At 34.5% G+C, this 21,493-nt stretch overlaps 1 protein-coding gene across 2 annotated transcripts in view; it reads right to left on the reverse strand.

Moving 5' to 3' along the window:
• Positions 1-21,493, reverse strand: part of LOC116346806 (limbic system-associated membrane protein) — a 323,959-nt gene that overhangs the window by 7,836 nt on the left and 294,630 nt on the right. For both annotated transcript variants that reach the window (XM_031777028.1, XM_031777027.1), the window contains exon 10: positions 1,586-1,815. In XM_031777028.1, coding sequence (XP_031632888.1) covers positions 1,586-1,815 — 230 coding nt within the window. The remainder of the gene's footprint in view (positions 1-1,585; positions 1,816-21,493) is intronic.

The following is a 21,493-nucleotide window of genomic DNA, read 5'->3' on the forward strand; positions in this document are numbered from 1 at the left end:
GCCTAACGATTAAGCATTAAGTGCTGTACATAAACGTGTACTACCCAATGGTATGTTGGTTTGTGCACCAAGTCTATCGCGCATCAAACGAACACCGATAAATTTGTACACTGCAAAACCCTTGAAGCCGCTTAAATTCATATCACTTTATTATTTTTATTGCTTTCACGTACTCGGCCAGGAGAGACACACCAACCAAAAACTATATATATGTTGTTTTGCATCAACCGAGAGACGGATTTCGGCACTCGACGCGCACCGATTCACAAATGAGCGAAAAAGGTGATGTGGCTGGTCACCTGGCTCTGGCCACCTTCATGATTAAATTATTTATATTTATATATAAAAATGCGCTAAAATATTTCAAGTACGAATTCGAACGCAATTTTTGCTACTTTTCGTTCGCGTCGCATTTTCTGCACAGATAGAGTGAACGGAAATTATGGTTTTTTCTCTTCTTCACTGTCTCAAGCAGCAAATCAATAAAACACACACATAAACATTGAAATTCTTCGTCTTGAGCAAAATATATTTTTTTTTTTTTTCACTTCGACGATTGAAAAATTCATTGGAAAATCCATATAATTACAGCAGATTGCAGGCTTTGTAAAATTTTATCCAGCTGTAGATCACGAATGGCCGATAAAATGGATGGGAAAAAAACGTTTGTGGCTTCTTTGAAATGCTTTATTCACTTGCCATAAATGTGCTAAAACTGAGATATTTAGAGAGTTCTGCATTACTAAGTATTTAGTATTCTCGGAATTGAAAACTGGTATTTCAGTAATGAATAAACTTCTTTCTCGAATAAAGCACAGCACATACACATATGTATATAAACATAATTTAATTTTTTTTTAAATTTAATAAAGTTTTATTTCAGTCTATAGTTTGTCGTATGCACATCACCAAAAGGTTGTCAATTAAAGAAGCATTCAGACGTCTATCCTGCGTCCATTCCATGGAGAGAGAGAGAGAGAGAGAGAGAAAAGTTATGTTGAGAAACATTTCGAAAATCGGACATTTGTATGGATTTCACGTTCTGCAAATTCTCATTTCTGATATATCAACACTTTGTATTGCGACGGAAATGATTCCTTAATCTGTATTGTAATTTCTTATTTGAAGCAGGAAGAAAAGAAAAATTGGAAGAAATAACGAATCTTGTCATCCATTGAATATGATATAAAAAAAAGAGACTAAAATGGCCAATACCTTCCGTTTGCCAATTCCATTTTTATAGCATAAAAAATATCTATCTTTCTATCTGTGTATCATCTATTCAAACAGATGAAAGTCTCAAAAGTCAATCAGCAGCGTTGGGTCGAATATTCGTTTTTTTATATCACATTTATACCAAAAGCAATAATAATAATCATAAAAGAAACAGATTTAATACGGCAAAGTATATGCACTGTGTGCAACTTGTATTCGAAGAAAGGCCAGAAAGTAACACAAATATCATTCGATATGGATTATAATATAGGTATAACAGCCTAAATATATCGAAAGAATCGGCCACCGACGAAAAATCGAAAGGACACATTTCAATGGTTATACGATTTTTCGTTTCTACATGACTTACCTGTCTTTGAATTGGCTTGTTGGCAGTGACCGGAATTGTGCTGTATTCGGTTTTCCGGTTAGCTGCAAAGTTTTCCGAGTCTTTCCAAGTGGATTCTCGGCGACGCACGAATAATTACCGAAATCTTGTGGATGAACTTTTCGAATCATAAGTGTATGACGTGACCCTTTTTTACCCATTATATGCCGTTCGGTTGTATCCAATTGCATAGTCTCCTTAAACCAAATAACCTAAATGGAAGAGATGAAGTAAATAAATAAGAATTAGATGGTCGTCCAAAAAAAATATACTATCTATAGGTATCAACATCGGAAACTAACAAAGATTGCATGGTACATTTACTCAAATCATTGATGAGCTCTCTGCTCATTTCTTTTTTCGTTTGCATTTGTACTGATCTTAAAGCGAGAAAAGCATCTTCTCTTCATTAGCTATCAAATTGTAAGACTCAAAAAGATCCGTGAATTTAATCGTGAGCGCTCAACTTTCGTCCAAATATGAATCCGTACATTTGACTGACAAACACGGTAAACCTTTTTTAACTCTTGTTTCCAATGTGAAAAGTGAACGAACTATATTGTTATATTTCATAGAGACTTTAATATTCATATTACATAATTTACATAGCGAGGCATTTTTCTTTTCTTGTAAAACGACAAGCAAACATTGAAAGCAAAATGAATAAAATTTTCTTGAAACTTTCAAAACAAAGAGCGAATGAATGCCTATTGAGAGTTGATGCCTTTAATTGACTATACATTCACGGCATAGAATACAGAACCGTGAATAAATTAAATGAGATGACGGATTTTATTGTTCATACGTAGCAAAAAAGGTCAGTGAACGTTTTGAGCCAGAACAAGCGCAAATTAAATCGCAGGAATTACAATGGTTATGTGTGTGTGTGTGTGTGTGGGTGTATGAAACAGAACTTTGGGGGTAAATAGTAAGTCAACTGAAATGTAGATGGTTTGAGCAAACTGTAAACATCCTTTTCGAATAATTTCATGCATATTAATCGCCAAAACAAACGACTCATCTGTGTGAAGATGGGCCGATTGAAATATTCTCAAGTTTATCGTTCAATTAGTTGCTAAGGTAGTTTGTAACTTATTCATTATTTCAAGTTGGGGTCATTAGCGTCTTAAAAATGCCAATCCATAAATTAAGAATGGTAAAATAGATTAACGTTATTATTTCATCATCAAATGTTTCAACATTTTCATGCACACGCCCCTCTGTGGCTGCACCGCTTTATGACTACGCATCCATTTGGTGGTATTTAAGATTTTTGTAACAATAATGTGCAACGCGACAAATGAATACGAAACACCTTAATCTTCTTGATTTTCAAGCTTGTTTAATGTTTCACTTTGAATTTCCCGACGAAACCGAATAAATGAATGAAACAAAAAGAAACCACCAACAGAATAAATGATGTCCACTCATCTGGTTTACTGAACGTAAAATAGTGGAAAATGCCATCAAACAACTACCCGGGCACTGCACACAAGAATTTCCATTTTTTTCCCGCCGTTTGCCAACTTGCATATGAAGTCCCCCAGTGCATATAACTGGAAAGTTTAAGATGATGGCTGGTGAAAAGTTAGCTGACTACACAACGGCAGTTTGGAACTGAAGCATGAAAAATGAAATTATGCTTGGGGAAGTATTAAATGAAATCTTTGTGCAAACAAATCAACACAAATTTTAATTCCATTTATTTTTGTTCGTATAACAAAAGCGCTTTGTTTCTCACATTACCATCTCGATTGCGTCTCACGCTTTGTGGCCTTTCTCAATTTTTTTTGCTCGTTATTTTTTTTTTTCGCCATTTTTTTCGTTACTTCAGAAATTGCAATTCTCTTTGCCACGCTGCTTCACTTCTCTCTCTCTCTCTCTCTCTCTCTCTCTCTCTCTCTCTCTTATTCTTGCTCTTGTCCGAAAACTGTTTTCTCATTCTTTCTCTTTTTAACCCATTTTCATATCGTTGCTTTGTGCGCGTCAAGCAGATTTTTCGATTTTGGCCAAATAAACAAAAAGCAAAAAAAAAAACATATCTTATTATTCAACAGTTTTATTCGTAATTGTTCCACAGGGCATTTGAATAAATGTGGACATTTGCCATGATTTTTGCTATCCATGCAAATTAAAAAAAAGCGCCTGCAAATAGATTTGCAGCGCCTAGCATTTGAGTTTGTCTTCAAAATGCAAATATTCATGCAGCTCGTACAAATCAACGACGGCTATGCGAATAAACTTTCTTAATGTGAAAACTAATTTTTTTTCTGTTTCTTTCTCCGTTCGTCTCTGTGTTACGCGCGCACGATATAAATTTGATGAAGGTAGTGAATATTAAAGTTTCGTTACATTTGTGATATACTCCCACATTGATGTGAATTTTGGAGCGTGAAAACCGTGCGTTTTTCGAATAAAACACAAACTACCCAATTGTTTTGCGAAAATAAATGTGCGATGTGTGTTCTCTCCGTTTCCATTAAAATGACGCACCGAAAAGAAAAAGACGATAATAATGTGTTCGTTGTGAGAAAAATACAAACGATAATGGCAATTTATCGAAAATGGGTGTTAGCACATGATGCGCTTCATTTACATTCGTTCTGAATTTTGTTCATTCCTTTTTAACTATTCAAAGGTCGTATTCAATATGTAATGGGATGGAGTCGTTCGATGAACTTATTCTATTATCGCTTATTTTAAAACAAGTAATCACCCGCCATCATCATTGTATCATCATGGTTTGCTTCATTAAATACTCGGTAAGCATATTTCTTTGTTGGGTCAATTATGCCCGCCCCCCACCTTTTTTTTCTTTCGCTCTGTGCATCTCCTTGCCAGCAAAGAAAAATTCTACGCGTTCATGAAATTTTTAATACCAACTACGAGCGAAACACTGAATTAATTTTTTGTTTCTTTTTCCATTTTTTTTTCTATTGTTTCGGCTTCGTTTTGTATGATTTGATGTTCTTTTTTTCTCTACCACAATATCGTGCATTCTTCAGCACTCTCTATCTATCTAGGTAAACACACAAAACCGGAACGAAATTTTCTTCATCAGCATCATCTATACTATCAACATATACCGTTCTCATAAGTTCGATGGCGGTTTTATTTGTACACTCTTCTTGTTCTCGTTGCAAACTTATTGGATCTCATTTTCTGTGGCTATCATAACCGCAACATAGTTTTGAAAGAATTTTTTTTTAAACCCATCTATATAGACTTCAATACTGATGATAATGCAGCATCATCGATATTATGTCATAAATGTCAGGCACACGTACGACGTAGCATTGCGGGCACGAATGCAATTTGTAAAATATCTATATATATATATGTGTGTGTATAGTGTTATGGTGTTCTCAGTTGCTATCAAATGATGAAACTTAAGTGAAACAAGAGCAGTGAAGGAAAAAAAATGTCGAAAGTTTGTGGGTAAGTTGAAAGAAAAGAGCACAAAAATGAAAATGAATCTTTCAAAATGGAAAATTCAGTGTCGATCCGAGCAAATGCGACATAAAGTTGAAGCGCGTACACACTAACACTTTTCAAAGTAGAAGAACCCAAAGAAGAAGACACACAGAAGTAAACAAATGAACAAAAGCTCTCTGTTCGCCGTTATCTTTGAATTTATTCTTGATGGTTGATGCATATTAAATAACGCGCTATTTTCATGGTCGTTTTCTTTGCGGTCTCGACACTTCAAAACACATATTCTGCATACATATGCCTGGTCTCCCTCTCATTCAATTGAAACTTGCACAAGAAAGCATTATTAAAACCACAAAATGTAATAGAGATATAAAAAAAATTGTAAGTGCACGCACCGCAACGAGAGCAAAAGTAGAAAATCAGTTTTGCATCTTTTTATCAACTTTTTTTTCTCTATTTCTCGATATTTTGAGTTCTTATTTTTCTCTTATCGATAAACTTTTGAGGAAAGTACAAACATTCACATACATAGCGAAAGAAAGAGAACAAACATGCATGTGAGTTCACTAAAATGTGGCTTTCCTTGTTCTCAGCTCTCTCTTGTATGTCGTTTTTCGGGTGATTTTCTCTCACTCATTCTCTCTCTCCGAATTTTTTCCGCTTTTATTTCGAAAAAAGAATAAAGCACCGAACACAAAACAAAAAAGCAGAAAGTTAATAATAAAAGCGAAACTTTTCGTCTTTGTTTCCAACAGCAGCAGGGGAAACACTTTTGAGCGAATCAGTTGAGAAAACAGTACAGCGAATAAAGAAGAAATTGTGTTGGAGATAGAACGAAATTGGCCCTAGTGTATTGTTGCGCTTTTTTTTATCAAAAGTTAAACATGCTCAGTATTTTTTATGCGTTTTATAAATATTTTAATAGTTACAGGCTCAGTTTCAGCATCTTCTTCGGTATCCATTGTACATGATGAGTGTGTGAGAGCGATTGTATACTTTCGAAAAATAAAATGCGATAGAGAGAGGGGGATAGATAGCAAACAATCATGTTCACCAGAAATATCCACATATATGAAAAATAAGCGTGGGCGCTTTTCGGTTCCATTTGTTTGAAAAAAAAAAACATAAAAGCATTTGCTTGATGTAATGAAAGTTACACGACTTGCGATATGCATGCTAAAACAGTGAAATGCCTGACCCTTTTTTGAACATACTCCCTTCTCTCACATGCGCGCATATAAGTAATATATTCTCGATTGCATATAAGTTGACATCACTTCGATGCGAATAGTTAATGATAGTGCGAGACTCATTTGCGTTGCAGAAAATCGAGAGATTAATTTATAATAACTTCCAATCACTTTAAGGGCTTTTGCCTATCTAGATGACTGAATATGGAGAGAACAGAATTGAACGAAATAGACGATAAATCTCTTAATTCCGATTAGAAACACTTGAGGTATTTCTGCATTTTCACTGATAACTTTATATAATATACTATTGTAGTTTATAAATTTCGAGTTTGATCATTTATTATTATTCAATTTGATCGTTGATCACGTATACCGTCAACTATTCCCCGTCAATGTTTTTCATTGTTATTATCATTTGCATCAAATGAATGTGAATGTGTGCATGTTTGTTTATATTAAATAAGCCAAAAATTATTGAATAATTTTCATATATTGAATCGCTGAACTCATTGGTGCCGATTATAAATGTAAATAAATGTTAATTTCAAATCTTTCGCAAATTAAAATCGGCCAGACCCGCGATGCTTGGCAGCCTCACTCTTCTGCAGTTTTGAATGTGTCACACACATGAATTATGACACGTTCTTGCTTATCTGTTTAACTAATTTATTAAAAACATTTGTTGGACGGCGCGACGCGATTGTTTTCTCCGATTTTTCGAGTATATCTATGGTATATGTACGACTCCTTTTGTTTTGACAGCAACAAATGTTCAAAATTGAAATTAGCGAAATAAATTATTCGACATTGCAGATGTATGAAATATGAATATCTGCCATTGACTTAACCCCTTTTCATTGCCAAAGTCATTTAATGATTTTGGCAACGCCAGTTGAGTAAATATGATGCGATTCCCATTGTATTTCAAATTCATTCTCTTTCACCACCACCCTCCCACATCACTCAACTATGAACCAAAACTAAATTTGTGTACACATTTATGGGCATACATCAGGAGATTAAAGTTATTCGGAAAATTTGAAATAAAAAAGAAAAATCCTCAACGAACTAAACACGATACAAACATAGATAAATACAACGCACATTGGTTGTTTTGCGAAAAATGATTGGAATCGGATGCTGAGTACGAGCGAGAGCGTGAATTTATGATTAGTTGATCCGCAAGTGAAATCTGAATAATTTAATAATGGATATGTGGCAACGAATTTTACCGCTGGGGCATTGTTTGTTGTTTATCTTAAACTTAGAATAGTACACATTTTTCGACGTGCTGAGTCGACGGAAACCCCTTTTCGAAAAATTAATTTTGATTTTCGGTTACTTTTCCGAAAATGTTCCCAATCACTTATTCTCTCGGTCTAACTATGCAAATGCCATGACACACAACAATTACGTATGGAATATATATATATATATATGTGTGTGTGTGTGGATGTGGTAATGGACGGATAAATTTCATGCATATATGCAATATTTTAGATCAAAATCCATACATTTATAATTGATAGATGGGCTTGTAGATGCTTTGTTACCCAAAAGCAAATACAATAGGCCCCAACATGTATACACTGAATTCAGACAATCTCTTGAATTTGAATTTTGTCGGTGTCTTTCTATAATTTAACTTTGAAACTCTGTGTTCACTCAATTCCAACGAACGAATGGTGGATTAATAATATAAAGAGAGCAGGACTAGCAGGAGGAGATGAAGTAATAAATTAGTAGAATGAACGTAATGAAAATAGAAAAACCAATTCAAATAGCTATTATTAAATGAATCGATTGACGCACAGAAAAATAAATGTCTGACTTGAGACAACAAAAAAAAATTGTCTTGAATATGTCTCGAGTATGTTTTTGTTTTCAGATATTTATTATTATGAGTGGATGTATTCAACAATCCAAAGAGATCAAAAATAGAAAAACAAAATTCAATTCTTCTCGGCATTTTTTTTCTCTCTCCCAAACTCAATTGCTCATTTGAAATTGGCAAAAAGCACATTATGAAACGATGCGAACATTCATGATTAAAATTTATGTGCAAAGAAAAAAAATTATTGAAGAAGTAATACCCAGATAAATAGATGTATATGCTTGTATTATAGTTAAATGAAGATGCGAAATGAAGCATCAGCTGGCATCTTACAGTGCAAATGGGTTTTTGATCGAAAGGTAAGAGATATGCTGCAATTTATGCAAAGCAAGCCAGCAAAATAGAAAGAGAGAGAGAGAGAAAAAAGAAACGCGAAAGCAACGAGAAAACTTTTCTTTTTCTCCGAGAGCAAGTAATTTCGATATTTTTTTTCGGTGTTGTGTGCTCCACTCTGCTTGAGCAAAAGTTTTATGCCGATAGAAAATTTATATTTACACAACTTTATATTGAATACGGATGTAATGATCAAACATCGCCTCATCATCATTTACGTAAAAACATTACCGCATTAATGATTTACCGGAAACTGTTTAATGCCACAATATTGAAATATTGATACGGAAAATCAGATGCTTCGAACGTCTAAGCCACGAGCATCTTATTGAAAATGGGTAGTTACGGAAGATGAAAAATCGAACGAAAAACGCACATACACACAAAAAACTCTTCACATTCTATTTTCCTTGTACCGAAATTCGTCAACAATGCAGAGTGAGGCAGAGAAAGAGAAAGAGAGAGAGAGGGAAGTGAAAATTGGTGAAGAAATCGATAAGTAAAAAAATGCTTGGTTTAGAATTGTTAAAGTGCAAATGGTCTCTTCTACCGGGGGGCCTACAATCACAGTCTCACTTTCGGTTTCTTTCCTTCTTTCATCTTCCTCTCATTACATTGTTGAAGATTCCGTAATTCGATATAAATACAATTTTTTTCCTGAAGCACAGTGCGAAATTGAAAAACTGATATATATAAATTTCCTTTTTCGCTTGATATAAAAAGTACACACGGTCAAACAAGCATATTTGTCGTTAGTTTCGTCGTTGTGCCATCAAACTTCTTCCACGTTAACTGAACTATTTTTGTTCGATCTTCGTTATATACTTTTTTTCGGTGCGCTTTTGCCGTTATTGCTCTTATTGTCGTTGTTTGTGTCCTCTCTTTCCAGCCCGTCTCATTTCTATTTCTTTCGTTTTTCTTTTTCACTTTGCCATTCTTTTCCATTCCGTCTCTTTTCCTCATTTGTACTTCTGCATTGGACTGTACACAAATGAGTTGAGGTGCAAAAAAAGTGCCTGGGATTTATAATTTAAGATTGCATCAATTGAAATGTTCAAACCAATTATGGAGTAGAATTGAATTTTTTTTTTTGCTTTTGTCAAAAGATTTTGAGATAAGAGAGAAAAAAACGAAATAATTTCCTCGTATATTCGTTCTTTCAATGAGTTCAGTTGTTGGCTTTTGATGAATATACCGAAGAATCTCTGTCTCTCAATCGAAATCGAGCGCATTTTATTCAAAGTCTATCATCGACTTCCTCTTCCATATGACATGAAATAGTATTTTTCTTTCATTGAATTTCAGACAGAGAGCAATATGTATACATTTTGAATACGATGATATCGTCGATATATTTGTTTGGAAAAGTTCGCAAAGTGAAAAGTAAAACGAAACATTAAAGTGGTGCCAAAAATAACGACTACCAATCATTCAAACTACGACATATAGATCTGTAATTTTTTTTCTTCCTTTTTTTAAACTTATTTTTATATATTTATCGTTGCCTATGTTGAATGCATTTTTACAATCAATTTTTTTTTTGCGTCAAAGAAGCGAAGAGTTCACTGCATCATTTCTTGAGTTCATTTAATTTGTTGCATGCAAACTCGCTTTTTTGATAAAAAGATCATTTTAATTACAAGAAGTAGACAACTAAAATTAAGTTTTACAGCAGTAAGACGAACTTTTCCGCACGGCAAGTGACCACACTTGGACTGGACCAAAAATGATAATCGCTCAAAAACTAATGATTGCTATTCTAACCTCCAATCATCAAGGTGAAGTATGATTTTAATGATTTTTGCGTACGGCGGACGATGTACAACGTGTGTCTGGCCGGTTTTTCTTACCTCAGAAACATCAAGAAAACATGTTTTTGAGCTTTTTTAAAACTTCCACCCATTGCAATACTATCCCCTTACACACTAGGTGTGTGCAGAAAAGTAATGCGTCGGGCTTTCTCTTTTATATAAGTTATATAACAGAGTATATTGCAAAAACTTTTCCGTATCAATCATTTCGATTAAGTTATTTATTCGAATGTTGTTGTTGCAGAATTGAGACAAAATTGTAGCCGCACAAAATACGAACATTTGATATAACAACGAACAGCGAAATATGATCGTTTCTCTCTGGCGAATTGTGGACCAAAAATCGAACAGCACTCACACATTTCAATCGTTTCAATTGCAAACGAAATGAGAAAGGATGTACTTTTTTTTCTCTCATCATTTTCGGTATGCATAATTTTTTTGCATACAATGTACATTCAACTTTAGTTTCATTTAAGTTTTCAACATCAATCTCGCACAATTTCGAAATATTTGAAAATGGTTTTATTTACTAAGCACTTGAGAGTATATTCAAAAAGTTTAAAATTAAAAATTATAAAATAAATATACAGTAAGAATTGTACCGTCGACCGGACAGGCAGAACGAAATCATCGAAACTGATGAAAAAAATATATATTATTCTTCAAATATTTCATTTTCTTTTCCTTTATTAGACATAAAATTATTTAAGCATAAATTCAGATAATCTTATCTGAAGGACCAGCGCATTTTTTTCCGTCTTCGTTTATAAAAATACCTATTGGTGGGTTGCTGGTTTTTTTTTCATTATTGGCGTTTGGCAACAATGACGTTCGCAAAATGAACGGAATTATGGTGAATTCATAAGTAGAAAGTACAATGCAAAATACAATATGCTATGAACAAAAAATTTACCATAAAACATTTCTAATAAAAGATGCTCACCATCAGATGTATACAACTGAAGTATGCTTGAATGTTCAACTGTTTCATTTTCAATTGGTAAACAATGAACGACTGAGAACAAAAAAAAATATGTATATATGTAAGGCAGAGAGAAATGTATGGATCACTCTGACCATTTGCATCACAGCAATGTATCAACATCGGAATGTGTGCAGCAAAAGAGACATTCGATCAGAGTGTTTTATAGTCGATAAGGCAAAATCTCATTATATTATCTTTTACTTATGATGATATAACAAAAATGCGGTGGAATTTACAACCAAAATATTATTCTAAATGGAATAGTCTATATGTATATTCTGAATATGGCTTACAACAGCAGATACATACTATGCAAAAGTGAATTTATTCTTTGGGTTCTTTTTTTTGCATTTCTCTCTCTTTTTATTTTATTCGCAAGCATAAGTTTTGTGCATTTTTTTTTCTATGGAATGAAATAAGCTAGTGAAAATAGATATAAAGAACAAACAAACTCAATGTTCTGGCGAAATAAGAGTGAACGAGAAAAAAAAGACTGAAAAATAAATTATTTTCTCTTGTTATTGCTTTCATATATGTATACAATAATACATCGGCGACGAGAAAGAGGAGAAGTGCGACGATGAAACTAATGTTTACATATCTTGTACAAAATGAAAGCATAAGGCAATCTTATGAACAAGCTAAAGACCAAAAAAAAAGGAGAAGAGACAACACGAAAAGAAAAACGAACGTCTTACTTTTGTTTAAGCCGACAAACCAACAAAACGAGCAAACGCTTATGATTTTGTCTGTGCACAATAAAACCAACAACAGTTGTAAATGTAAACCATACACACCAAAGTAAAGTGTAAATGTTCGTTTTGTGTGCATAACATGCAGAGTGGTGTGCAATTCGAAAAATGTCCCTAGTGTAACATTAAGACTGTACGCATAAATCAGCAATTATTCCATGATATTGAATTCGTAATTTGAAACAAAAGTTTTGTCGAATTATTCCTATATCAAACACATTGACCACAATAACTGCTGCACAAATTCGAATCAGAGTAAAATCCATGACTTAACATGTCGTCGTTTTGTGGTTACAAATATGTGATGGCATTCTGGTAAATTTCATGCGGGGGTTGAAAAATCCGTTATTACGATTTTGGCTTTTGCCAGATTATGTGTGTGTGTTGTTCAATACGCGCGGCGCGCACAAACACATACGACGACACCACATAATTTTAATAAATATACAATTCGATCGTGAAACGCAGTGCATTCGATTCGGTTGTAGTAAAAGTTTGTTTGCAAATTTAATGCATTTTAAACACATCTTCCGAACATTTTATTCAGACTAAACTATTGCAAACTTTTAACTTGTGCCAAAATATTTTCCGCAACAAAAAAAAACCATCGAGGAGAGAAAAGACAAAGATTCCGAACTATTCGGTTATGTGAAAATTCGTGTTGCGATTGCTTTGGCATGACTTTGCATCGAAATTCAAAAAGATTTGTAGTGATAATCTGGAAAAACGTTAATTTTCAGATCAACTTCTTCGATTCATAAACAACGGAAATTGTTTGAAAATATTTCAAAGATACGACCATTTTTCGATTCGAATAATTTAATTATACAATGTTTCTAGCGTATTTGGTTTTATTTTATTTGGTTGCATTTATTTTTTTATGTTTAACATGATAATGGTGACAATGAGAACGAACACGATGAATTCGAATTTTGAATGCACATGAATTTTTCCTTATTTTGCACGAGCACGCACACACACGCGCACATACAACAACCTGATGACGAATTCTTCAAAAATTATTTATAAATTTCAAGAAAAGACTTCATCATCATCATGGAAGTGTAATAATTTATTCTGCTGTGCATGAACATTTAAGGCGTCTAATGAATTTACAGAGAGACGACATAATATCGCATTTACACACAAATATTTAATATCAAATGCAATTCAATGTTCCAAGTGTTTGGTGAGAATGTAAGGCAAAAAGACATTACTGTATAAAACTGCACAATACATCACTGTTGTTGACGCTCCATCTGACCAGCAAGTGAAAATGACGCGCTTTACACTTTCTCGCTCTCGCTCTCGCTCTCTCTTTCTCGTTCTTTTTATTTGTTTTTCTCTATGTTTTTGTTCAGTCTGAACTTACTTTTCCATTTTTCATTGTTCTCGTATATGAATGCATTCATTAAATAAACGCTCAAAAATGTGTTTATGACAGATAAAACATATTCACAACACACACACAAAGAGGGAGGGAGAGAGAGAGAGAGAGATCCATACGAAATGGTACATTGAATTGTGTACGTCATATTTTCATTTTCTTTCCTTTCAGTATATATTTATTGTTTTGAATTAGTTTTAGCAGCGAATGGAATTTTCGTACGAGGGGATCACTAGTCATTGCAACAGCAGCATCAGACACAGATAAAAAAAAGGTACACACACAAGGGTTCAATTTCAAATGGTTTGCGAAGATAAGTAAAATATTTATTCAAAATGAAAAATGCTATTGTGAAATAGTGTGCGCGCAATACAACTCCATCAAAACTCTGAGTACAATACAAATTATTTCGATTCATTTTGCAGGCATTTTAAAATTGCGATAAACGCATATGTTAACTGTTGACCACTGTCAAAAGTCCCATTGAATTGGTGAAAGGGCGAGAGAGAGAGAGAGAGAGAATGCAACAATGGAAAAATAAGTCACAATACAAGTTAGTTCAATGAACAATAATAAAACATTCAATTTATGTTTGATGTGGCAATTCAAAAAATTCAATACATAAATATATTACAAAAAAAATGAAAACAATTTCGTGGCATATTCTATGTGTATTACTCTTTAATCAGATCGTCGGAGAAAATAATTCATTCACATCGTTGAATAAATGAAATGCTCATATAATTTAGAAGTGCATATCATTGTGTTACACCATTTGTTTACAATTTTGAAAATTTGAATGATTCCATGTAATAAACAAGTGGCACATTCTGAAATGAATCAAACGTTGAGCTGTGTCCGCAAAAAAAAGGGAGAATCACGTAGGAAACTCAGTACGGCGAAGAAAAAAAAACAATCGGACAATGGACATGAAAAATTGTACTGAGATGATAAATTTATGATAGTTAATGAAAATGTGCTTGGGCCCACAATTTCACCAAGTACTTTTTTTTGTATATCCCTATCGTTCGTTTGTTCACGCACAGTCGGTGTCTGATTTACAATTAACCGCAACAGTGCACACCTTTTTTTTTCGTTCTGAGAAAAACGTGTTCGACACTGTTGCCCATACCTTTCTGGCTTTTTGGCTCGTCTATTTTGCGCTGTTGTTTTCATGTTTTGCTCGACGCTCTCTCTGTTCAGCCAATTACCTTAATTTGCTTTACGTGTCCAACTTATTTATATTATCAATTATGTAAAAGTGCTCTTTCGTTTCGTTCACTCGATTTGCTTGCAATATACGCTTTTTTTCGCTCGCTCTCGTTCGCTTGATCTTCTTGGGCCAGGCTCATCAGGCACACACAAATACAAAGACATATGATCAAGATTAACTGCCATATTTTACATTGTCTTAGTTTGTGCCACAGCCAACATTTGCACATTTTTTTATGTTTGTGAAAGAGTGAGAGAGAGAGAGGGGGAGAGAGTAAAAACTGCCATTCAAATATAAATGTAGAATAAGCATTTTTTTCGTTGGCTTTCAACCGCTTTTCTAAATACAATTTTCGGTGAGATCTAGACTGTTGGTTAGATGGCAATTAATGTTGACTGGTTTCATTATTCGAACATTGTTTCAGCATTTGGTTTTTGGTCGGTACGAGGAAAAATTCGATGTCATTGCGAATTTAGATGTGCATCAACATTTCATTCGAGTCACAAATGAGAAAAACCTTGAAATCATTTGGCCGAATTATTGTTGGTCATTTTTACCCCTTCTTCTTCTTCCTTTCATGTCTATTTCTCGACATTTTGGCAAGGTAAAAACCAATTCAAAGTACGGTCAGTGACTATTTTAAGTTTGGTGACTGTTCGGTCAGATTCTGTTGGTTTGTTGTGCTCCATTATATTTTATAAATGCCTAATGAACGTGAGGCATTTCAGGTATTTTAAATGCATACGACTTCTGAGCACACAGTCAACAAACATGTATGAAAACTATTATTCACAATTCCAACACAATGTGCGCAACGTACGACAACCGTAATAATTTTTCCGATATTTTCTCTTCCTCTTTGTTTGAAAAAAGAAAAAAAAAACCGAAGAAGAATAAAAAAACTCAGAACGTTTCAAACACACCCCGTCCGCATATATTGTGTGTCGCACAGCTACTCATATAAAATATTAATATTATTCAAATATTTTACTGTAATAACATTTCTAGTATAATGATACGTGTGCATTGCGTATGCTGTGTGCTATACATCGATTTGGAAAAAGAGTTGCTTTAAATGCAAAAACACAGTTGCTGACGATTTCAGAAAAAGAAATAAGCCACTATAGCTACGGCTGTTGTGAATATATTGGTAAATAATTCAGCAAACATGTCAACATCATACAACGAATTAATATATACAATGTATAGACGGTGATGACGACGATGAGCGCGCGCACACGCAACGCATACGCACATACCCATAACATTGTTCTCGTATGGTTGCTCTGATTGCCATTTTATTGTTCTTATTATGGTTTAATGAGGCCTGTCTGCTGCACACATATCATTCGCTTACCGTACTAGTTTTGTGTTCAATACCGTACACTGGCAAACGATTGAAAATCTCAGTTTGGCGGTCGGGCTAGCATGGACAGCATTGGTTCAGGGCAAAACCGCAGTCAAAGCCGGCTACCGTAAGCTTTTCAATTAAATGTATTTTGTTTTTTATTGTGGCCATTCTGGATATTTTGTTCGACCCATTCTTCTGATTTTCCAAAAGAAAAAAAAAACAAATAAACGAAGAGAAGAACTGTGCGGTTTATACAAAGTTTACACAGTGGCAAATATAATGCTCGTAATATCTACTAAGAATTTGGTAAACAATTAAAAAACTCATCTGGCTATGAAATGCAGAATTTGAATTTGTATATTGTGTCTATTGCACTGTACTCCATCTTTCGGTTTCTGAATAATGGTTCGGTGTATATGAGAGTATTGTTATTCGTGTTTTTTTTTCTTGCTTGCAACCGTCTCGACGAATGGTCGCTGTTAGACTTTGCCTGACAAAATTTATGGGCATTACGAAAAGCCGAGTGTGCGGACTGCAAGCAATAAACGAAAATAAACAAAGAAAACGGAAAACGTGTTAACTGATTTCCACTTCGAGCTGAAACTTTCTTCGTCTTTTTAAATTCCTTTTTTAGTCCTTTTATTGACTTGAGTCAATGTTTTTTAACTCGCCTTCTCTCGGAGTCGTCTCTCTCTCTCTCTCTCTCTCTCTCTCTCTCTCTCTCTCTGTGTGTGTGTGTGTGTGTGTGTGTAGTAACTCTCCTCCTCTTCCCTTCCAGTCACAATCTGTCTCCCTTTCCCTTCGGGCAAAACTTCTTTGACGCTTTCGTGTTATCGGCAAATACCAATTTAACGAGAAAATTGAAGCAAAACAAAGCAAACAACGTGCTATATGAACGTGCATTCGTCTGCTTAATTGTTTTCAGTGTTCACTTATCGACGTTTGGCATTAAAATTGCAAATTTTACGATTTCCACGCAAAAAAGTAATTAAAACAGAAAACTCCACAAACGGCCACAGCAAACGTTAACTATTTCAATTAAATCTGATTTCTTTTCATACGAACCTACAGCAGTTTAACTATCTCTACGAAGAAAAAATCATATTGTTGTGCCGCTATTTGGGCCGACCAAACTGGGAATATATGCCATGCTCCAGCGTCAAATTGAATCATTCGACTTTTCTGCTCAATGAATATAATTAGTTTATTTTCATTTACAACCAACGACCACTTGCTAACATGCATATATTCTGATACACACCATATATGTCTATCTACCATATAGTTCATATTTTTTTTTTGTTCATTTCGTTTCTCTCGTCTTTGCAAACGCGATACTTGCTCGCAGCCAAAGAAAGTCTATGTGCGACCGCACATAAAAATATGAATATATTCCCAAGAAAAAATAATGGCCGATTCGCACATAAATGTGTGTTGGTTGTACTCGTTTTCACGTATTTTGTTATGTTGCGTCTACTTTTCAATTGAAGGGAGAGACAGAGAGAGAGAGAGAAGAGAAAAAATTGTATGCAACATTCATGCTCATGTGGCCCGTTTTTATTCGCTTGCCGCTCTCTAAAAATCGAGTCACAACCCATCGTCTCATACACAGACGAGAATGCATGCTATAAATTCCATTAGGTTATTTATTCGTAACGTTGTTTCACACAAACATTATAAAATTGGAGGAAATTTTTTCATTTTTTTTTTTTTCATAAAATTCACATGACGTGAAATTGCCATAAAAAAAGAAGAGAAAAAATGAAACACATATACAAAAATGTTCGAGGGCATTGTGTGTGTGTGCTGTGTGTAATATGAGAATCAAATTGAAAATCCTTTTTCGTCGCCTTGATCCACACAACAACATTATTAAGTTTCATTGGGTTACATAAAATGTATGAAGTATATGTGTAATAAATGAAGAAGTATCATGGCACAAATAAGAAAATGCATTTTTCCATTTTCAATCAAAGTCGACAATGAATTGATTTGATTCTGTAAACACCGATGTCATTTGTGTGTTTGTGTGCGTGCGCGCGAGTTATGCAGTTGCAGCACAATGTGAACCAAACAAATATGCTGAGAGCTTCTCTTTTTATCAAATTAAACTAATTCGAAACGCTATTCGCAATTTTTATGCGATGCTCATGCGAAAAGAGCGAATCAAAAATAATAAAAATCGAAGTTGGTTGTACGTGAATACTGCACAATGTTCGCACAACTTCGTATATCCCATTCACATTACTATCGCATACCATATTCTAAAGAGCGTCCAACTCTCGCTCGAAAATATAATGCAAACATTATAAATAAGTAAAAATTGTGTGTGTGTATGCGTTGTGGATGTGTGTATGTATAATAAAAATTTATTGGGAAACTTTACAAAAGATTTTTGCCCCAAAAATTGTATTGGACGGAACATACAAAATTAAATAGAAAAAAAATCCAATGCAAAAATTTGCCATAGTTAAAGAGCCTCACAACGAATCAACATCAATGGAATCATGTATATACCGCTCATCTCTTAGGCGAACACATAAAAGTGAACGGCCACACACACACACACACGTATATGCAATCAATTGGAGAAGAGGAAAAGAAAAAGACTGAAATAAAATCAGCAAAACATAAAAATATATATATATTCCACATGAAGCGAATAGAAATACATAATCGAGTCCACATACTCGGCAAGTTTGAAATGATTGTATTTAAGGCACAACAGATTCACACACACACACACATACACGCAGCCAACTGTTCTTTATGCACACTAACTAAAAAGTCATTACATCGTCTGCATTTTAAGTTTATTTTTAACTTATTATGAACCATTATCATAAATTTCAATCAAATTCAATTTTTGTAATAAAATTCTAGGTGCACGCCATACGCTCTTGGTTCCTCATTGCATTCAATACAGCACATAAAATATAGATTAAGCAAGTTGTTGAAGAACGGAATAGAAAAAGAAAGATTGGCAAAGGTGAGGGGGGGCGGCGGGTGGAAAGCTGTGTAACGGGACAGGGTAAACTCATTGAAAATGTTGATTCTTCAATTCCTTGGGAGTGTGTGTATGTGTGTGTTTTGGTCGCTATTCAAAGCTCACCACACACTATCAGATTTATGTCCTGCGATTCTTTGTTCTGCGAACATCGAACGCAATCCCCCGATGCCACAAGCCATTGCCGTTAAGAATCTTGATTTTCTTCCAAGCAGCTTTTCAATTTTTGTTGTTATTGCTGTTCCACTAAAAATTCCACCGTTATCGTTTTTCAATCAAGAAAATTAATTTTCAACCATCACACATTATTTTATTGATAGAGATAGAGTCAGAGAGGGTGAACGATATTTGCGCTTTTACCGCCAGCCAAACTAAAATATTAATTGAATGAATTAACGTTTTTTTGTTGCCCCTTTCGTTCTCGTTTGGAGTGCATATAGTGAGAGAACAACACAAAAAAATATAAGTAAGCTTTGCACGTGGAAAACGAGCGAAACGCGTTCAAAATCAATAATTGAAGTTGAATACCGCTCACTTTTGAGCATAGCTATAAAAGATCGACATAACTATGCTTGGCGCAAGAAGATGGGCATAGAGTACATGCACAAAAGTACATGAGGTAAAATGGTGTCATTTAAGTCAAAGCTTGGTGGATTATACATCAAACGTATGAGCGCTTCGGTCAATTGATTAAACGGTTGAAAGGGTATTTTGCTAGTAAAAAAAACTAATTATCGCATCCCATATATTCTAAATGAATTCACTCTTATGTGTTTTTTCCCCTTTGCGTTGTCAATTTCACTTTTTCTCGGCCGCCAAGCCGCAAAAACTATTCGCCGAAATTATTCATTTGGCTGGTAAAATTGGTTGATTGTGTATTTAAAAAGGAAAGTGGGGGGGGGAAGAGTAAGTAAAAAAAGCGGCATAAGCGAAAGCCTCATTTGGGACTGCCTACAATTATTTCCAATAAATTTGAGGAAAACAGTTAATTACTTCTTCGATGGTAAAGTGTTCGTTGTCATGAAATGTATGTACAGTGCGGTCTTCTGATATTGGCGACGATATCATCATGCACGTTTGCGTTTACGCTTAGTTGTTTGAGTCTTTTTTTCGTTTCGTTTCGTTGCTAATACCGTTGGTTTTGTTGTTGGGATGGTCATCGGATAAGAATGAAGTTGTTGTATAACAACGTCCATACATACGTACACATCACATGCCAGTTAGCTCATTGGCATTGAATCACGCATCTATCTTTTGGTTGCTGCCAAATGAACATTGAACACCCAGTTGAATGGTATATGTTCGTTACCATATAAGTGCGTAATGTTTTTCGGTCGAAATGTTTCTCGTTTTTTCTCTCTCTCTCTCTTTTTCTATCTCTCTCCAGGAACGACCGTTCCGGTTTTTATTGCTTCGGTTCGCTGTCAAGAAATGGCTTTTTTTTCCATCGTCACATTTTCTGCATTCCGAAGCAAACGAGAACAATCGAGTTTGAAATTGCGATTCACAAGCATCACCACCGATATGTTGATTGCGAAGCACAAACATAAATACACGTTGGCCAAACCACAAGTTGATTTGCTGTGGTTTCGGTTCTATACACATTTCTTTCTCTCGTTCGCTCTTCATGATTTCGCGCTCACCGTGTTCACAGTTTCTACACGCTAAGTGTTTATTTATGTTTTATTTGGTACGGTGACTTACTGATTGGTACGGTAGCCGAAACCAATATACATTCACACCGACGCACGAGGGTTATTATATCGTTTTTCATGTTTAATTTAGATGATACGATTTGGAACATTTCCTTTTCAATAAAAACCAAATTTATAGGCAAGCTGCACATTTCCATTAATACATTTTAGTCGACAGTTCAATTTGTACCAATCGATCGGTGGAGTATATTAGATATATTCTTAGCTTGATTGAACAAACCATTCGAATGGAAGTGAGCTTACACAAAAAGAAAGACTGATTAGGAATAAATATTTTCAGATACAACCGAAACCAGTATAAAGCCTATCAAATCACTCTTTTCAAATTATGTACCGCATTAAAGTGTCCTATGGCTCTGTTGCGTTACAGTTAAACGATTCACTTTGACATCCAGAAGGAGAATCTAACAAATAAATAGCACAAATACGAACACACACAAATACTATATTTTAAATTCGATTAAGAGGACATCTGCCAAACAAAAGTTTTGTATGTTTTTCTATCTTCTATTTCCACTTAACTCCATTCTACACAACTCCATATGTCCACAGTTGGCTTTTACCAAAGCGTGTTATTGTACGGGTGTGGGCGATAGATGTTCTGTGCAAATGGCATATGTAAAGAAAACATCAAGTGTGTATTAAAGAAAAACAAATCTAACATTTTCACTTATTATGGAAGGCGCGTACCATATGTGACAAAAAGAAGAAAAAAATAATAATATACGTTGCAAGGGAATTTTCTGGAGAGTCTTTTTATTTCAAGTTAGTTCTTGTGTCGATGGTGTTTGTTTGAATGGGAACACCATTT

This window comes from Contarinia nasturtii, unplaced genomic scaffold, assembly GCF_009176525.2.
Source record: "Contarinia nasturtii isolate CC-2019 unplaced genomic scaffold, AAFC_CNas_1.1 Cnas_scaffold_1699, whole genome shotgun sequence".
Taxonomy (NCBI): Eukaryota; Metazoa; Arthropoda; class Insecta; order Diptera; family Cecidomyiidae; genus Contarinia; species Contarinia nasturtii.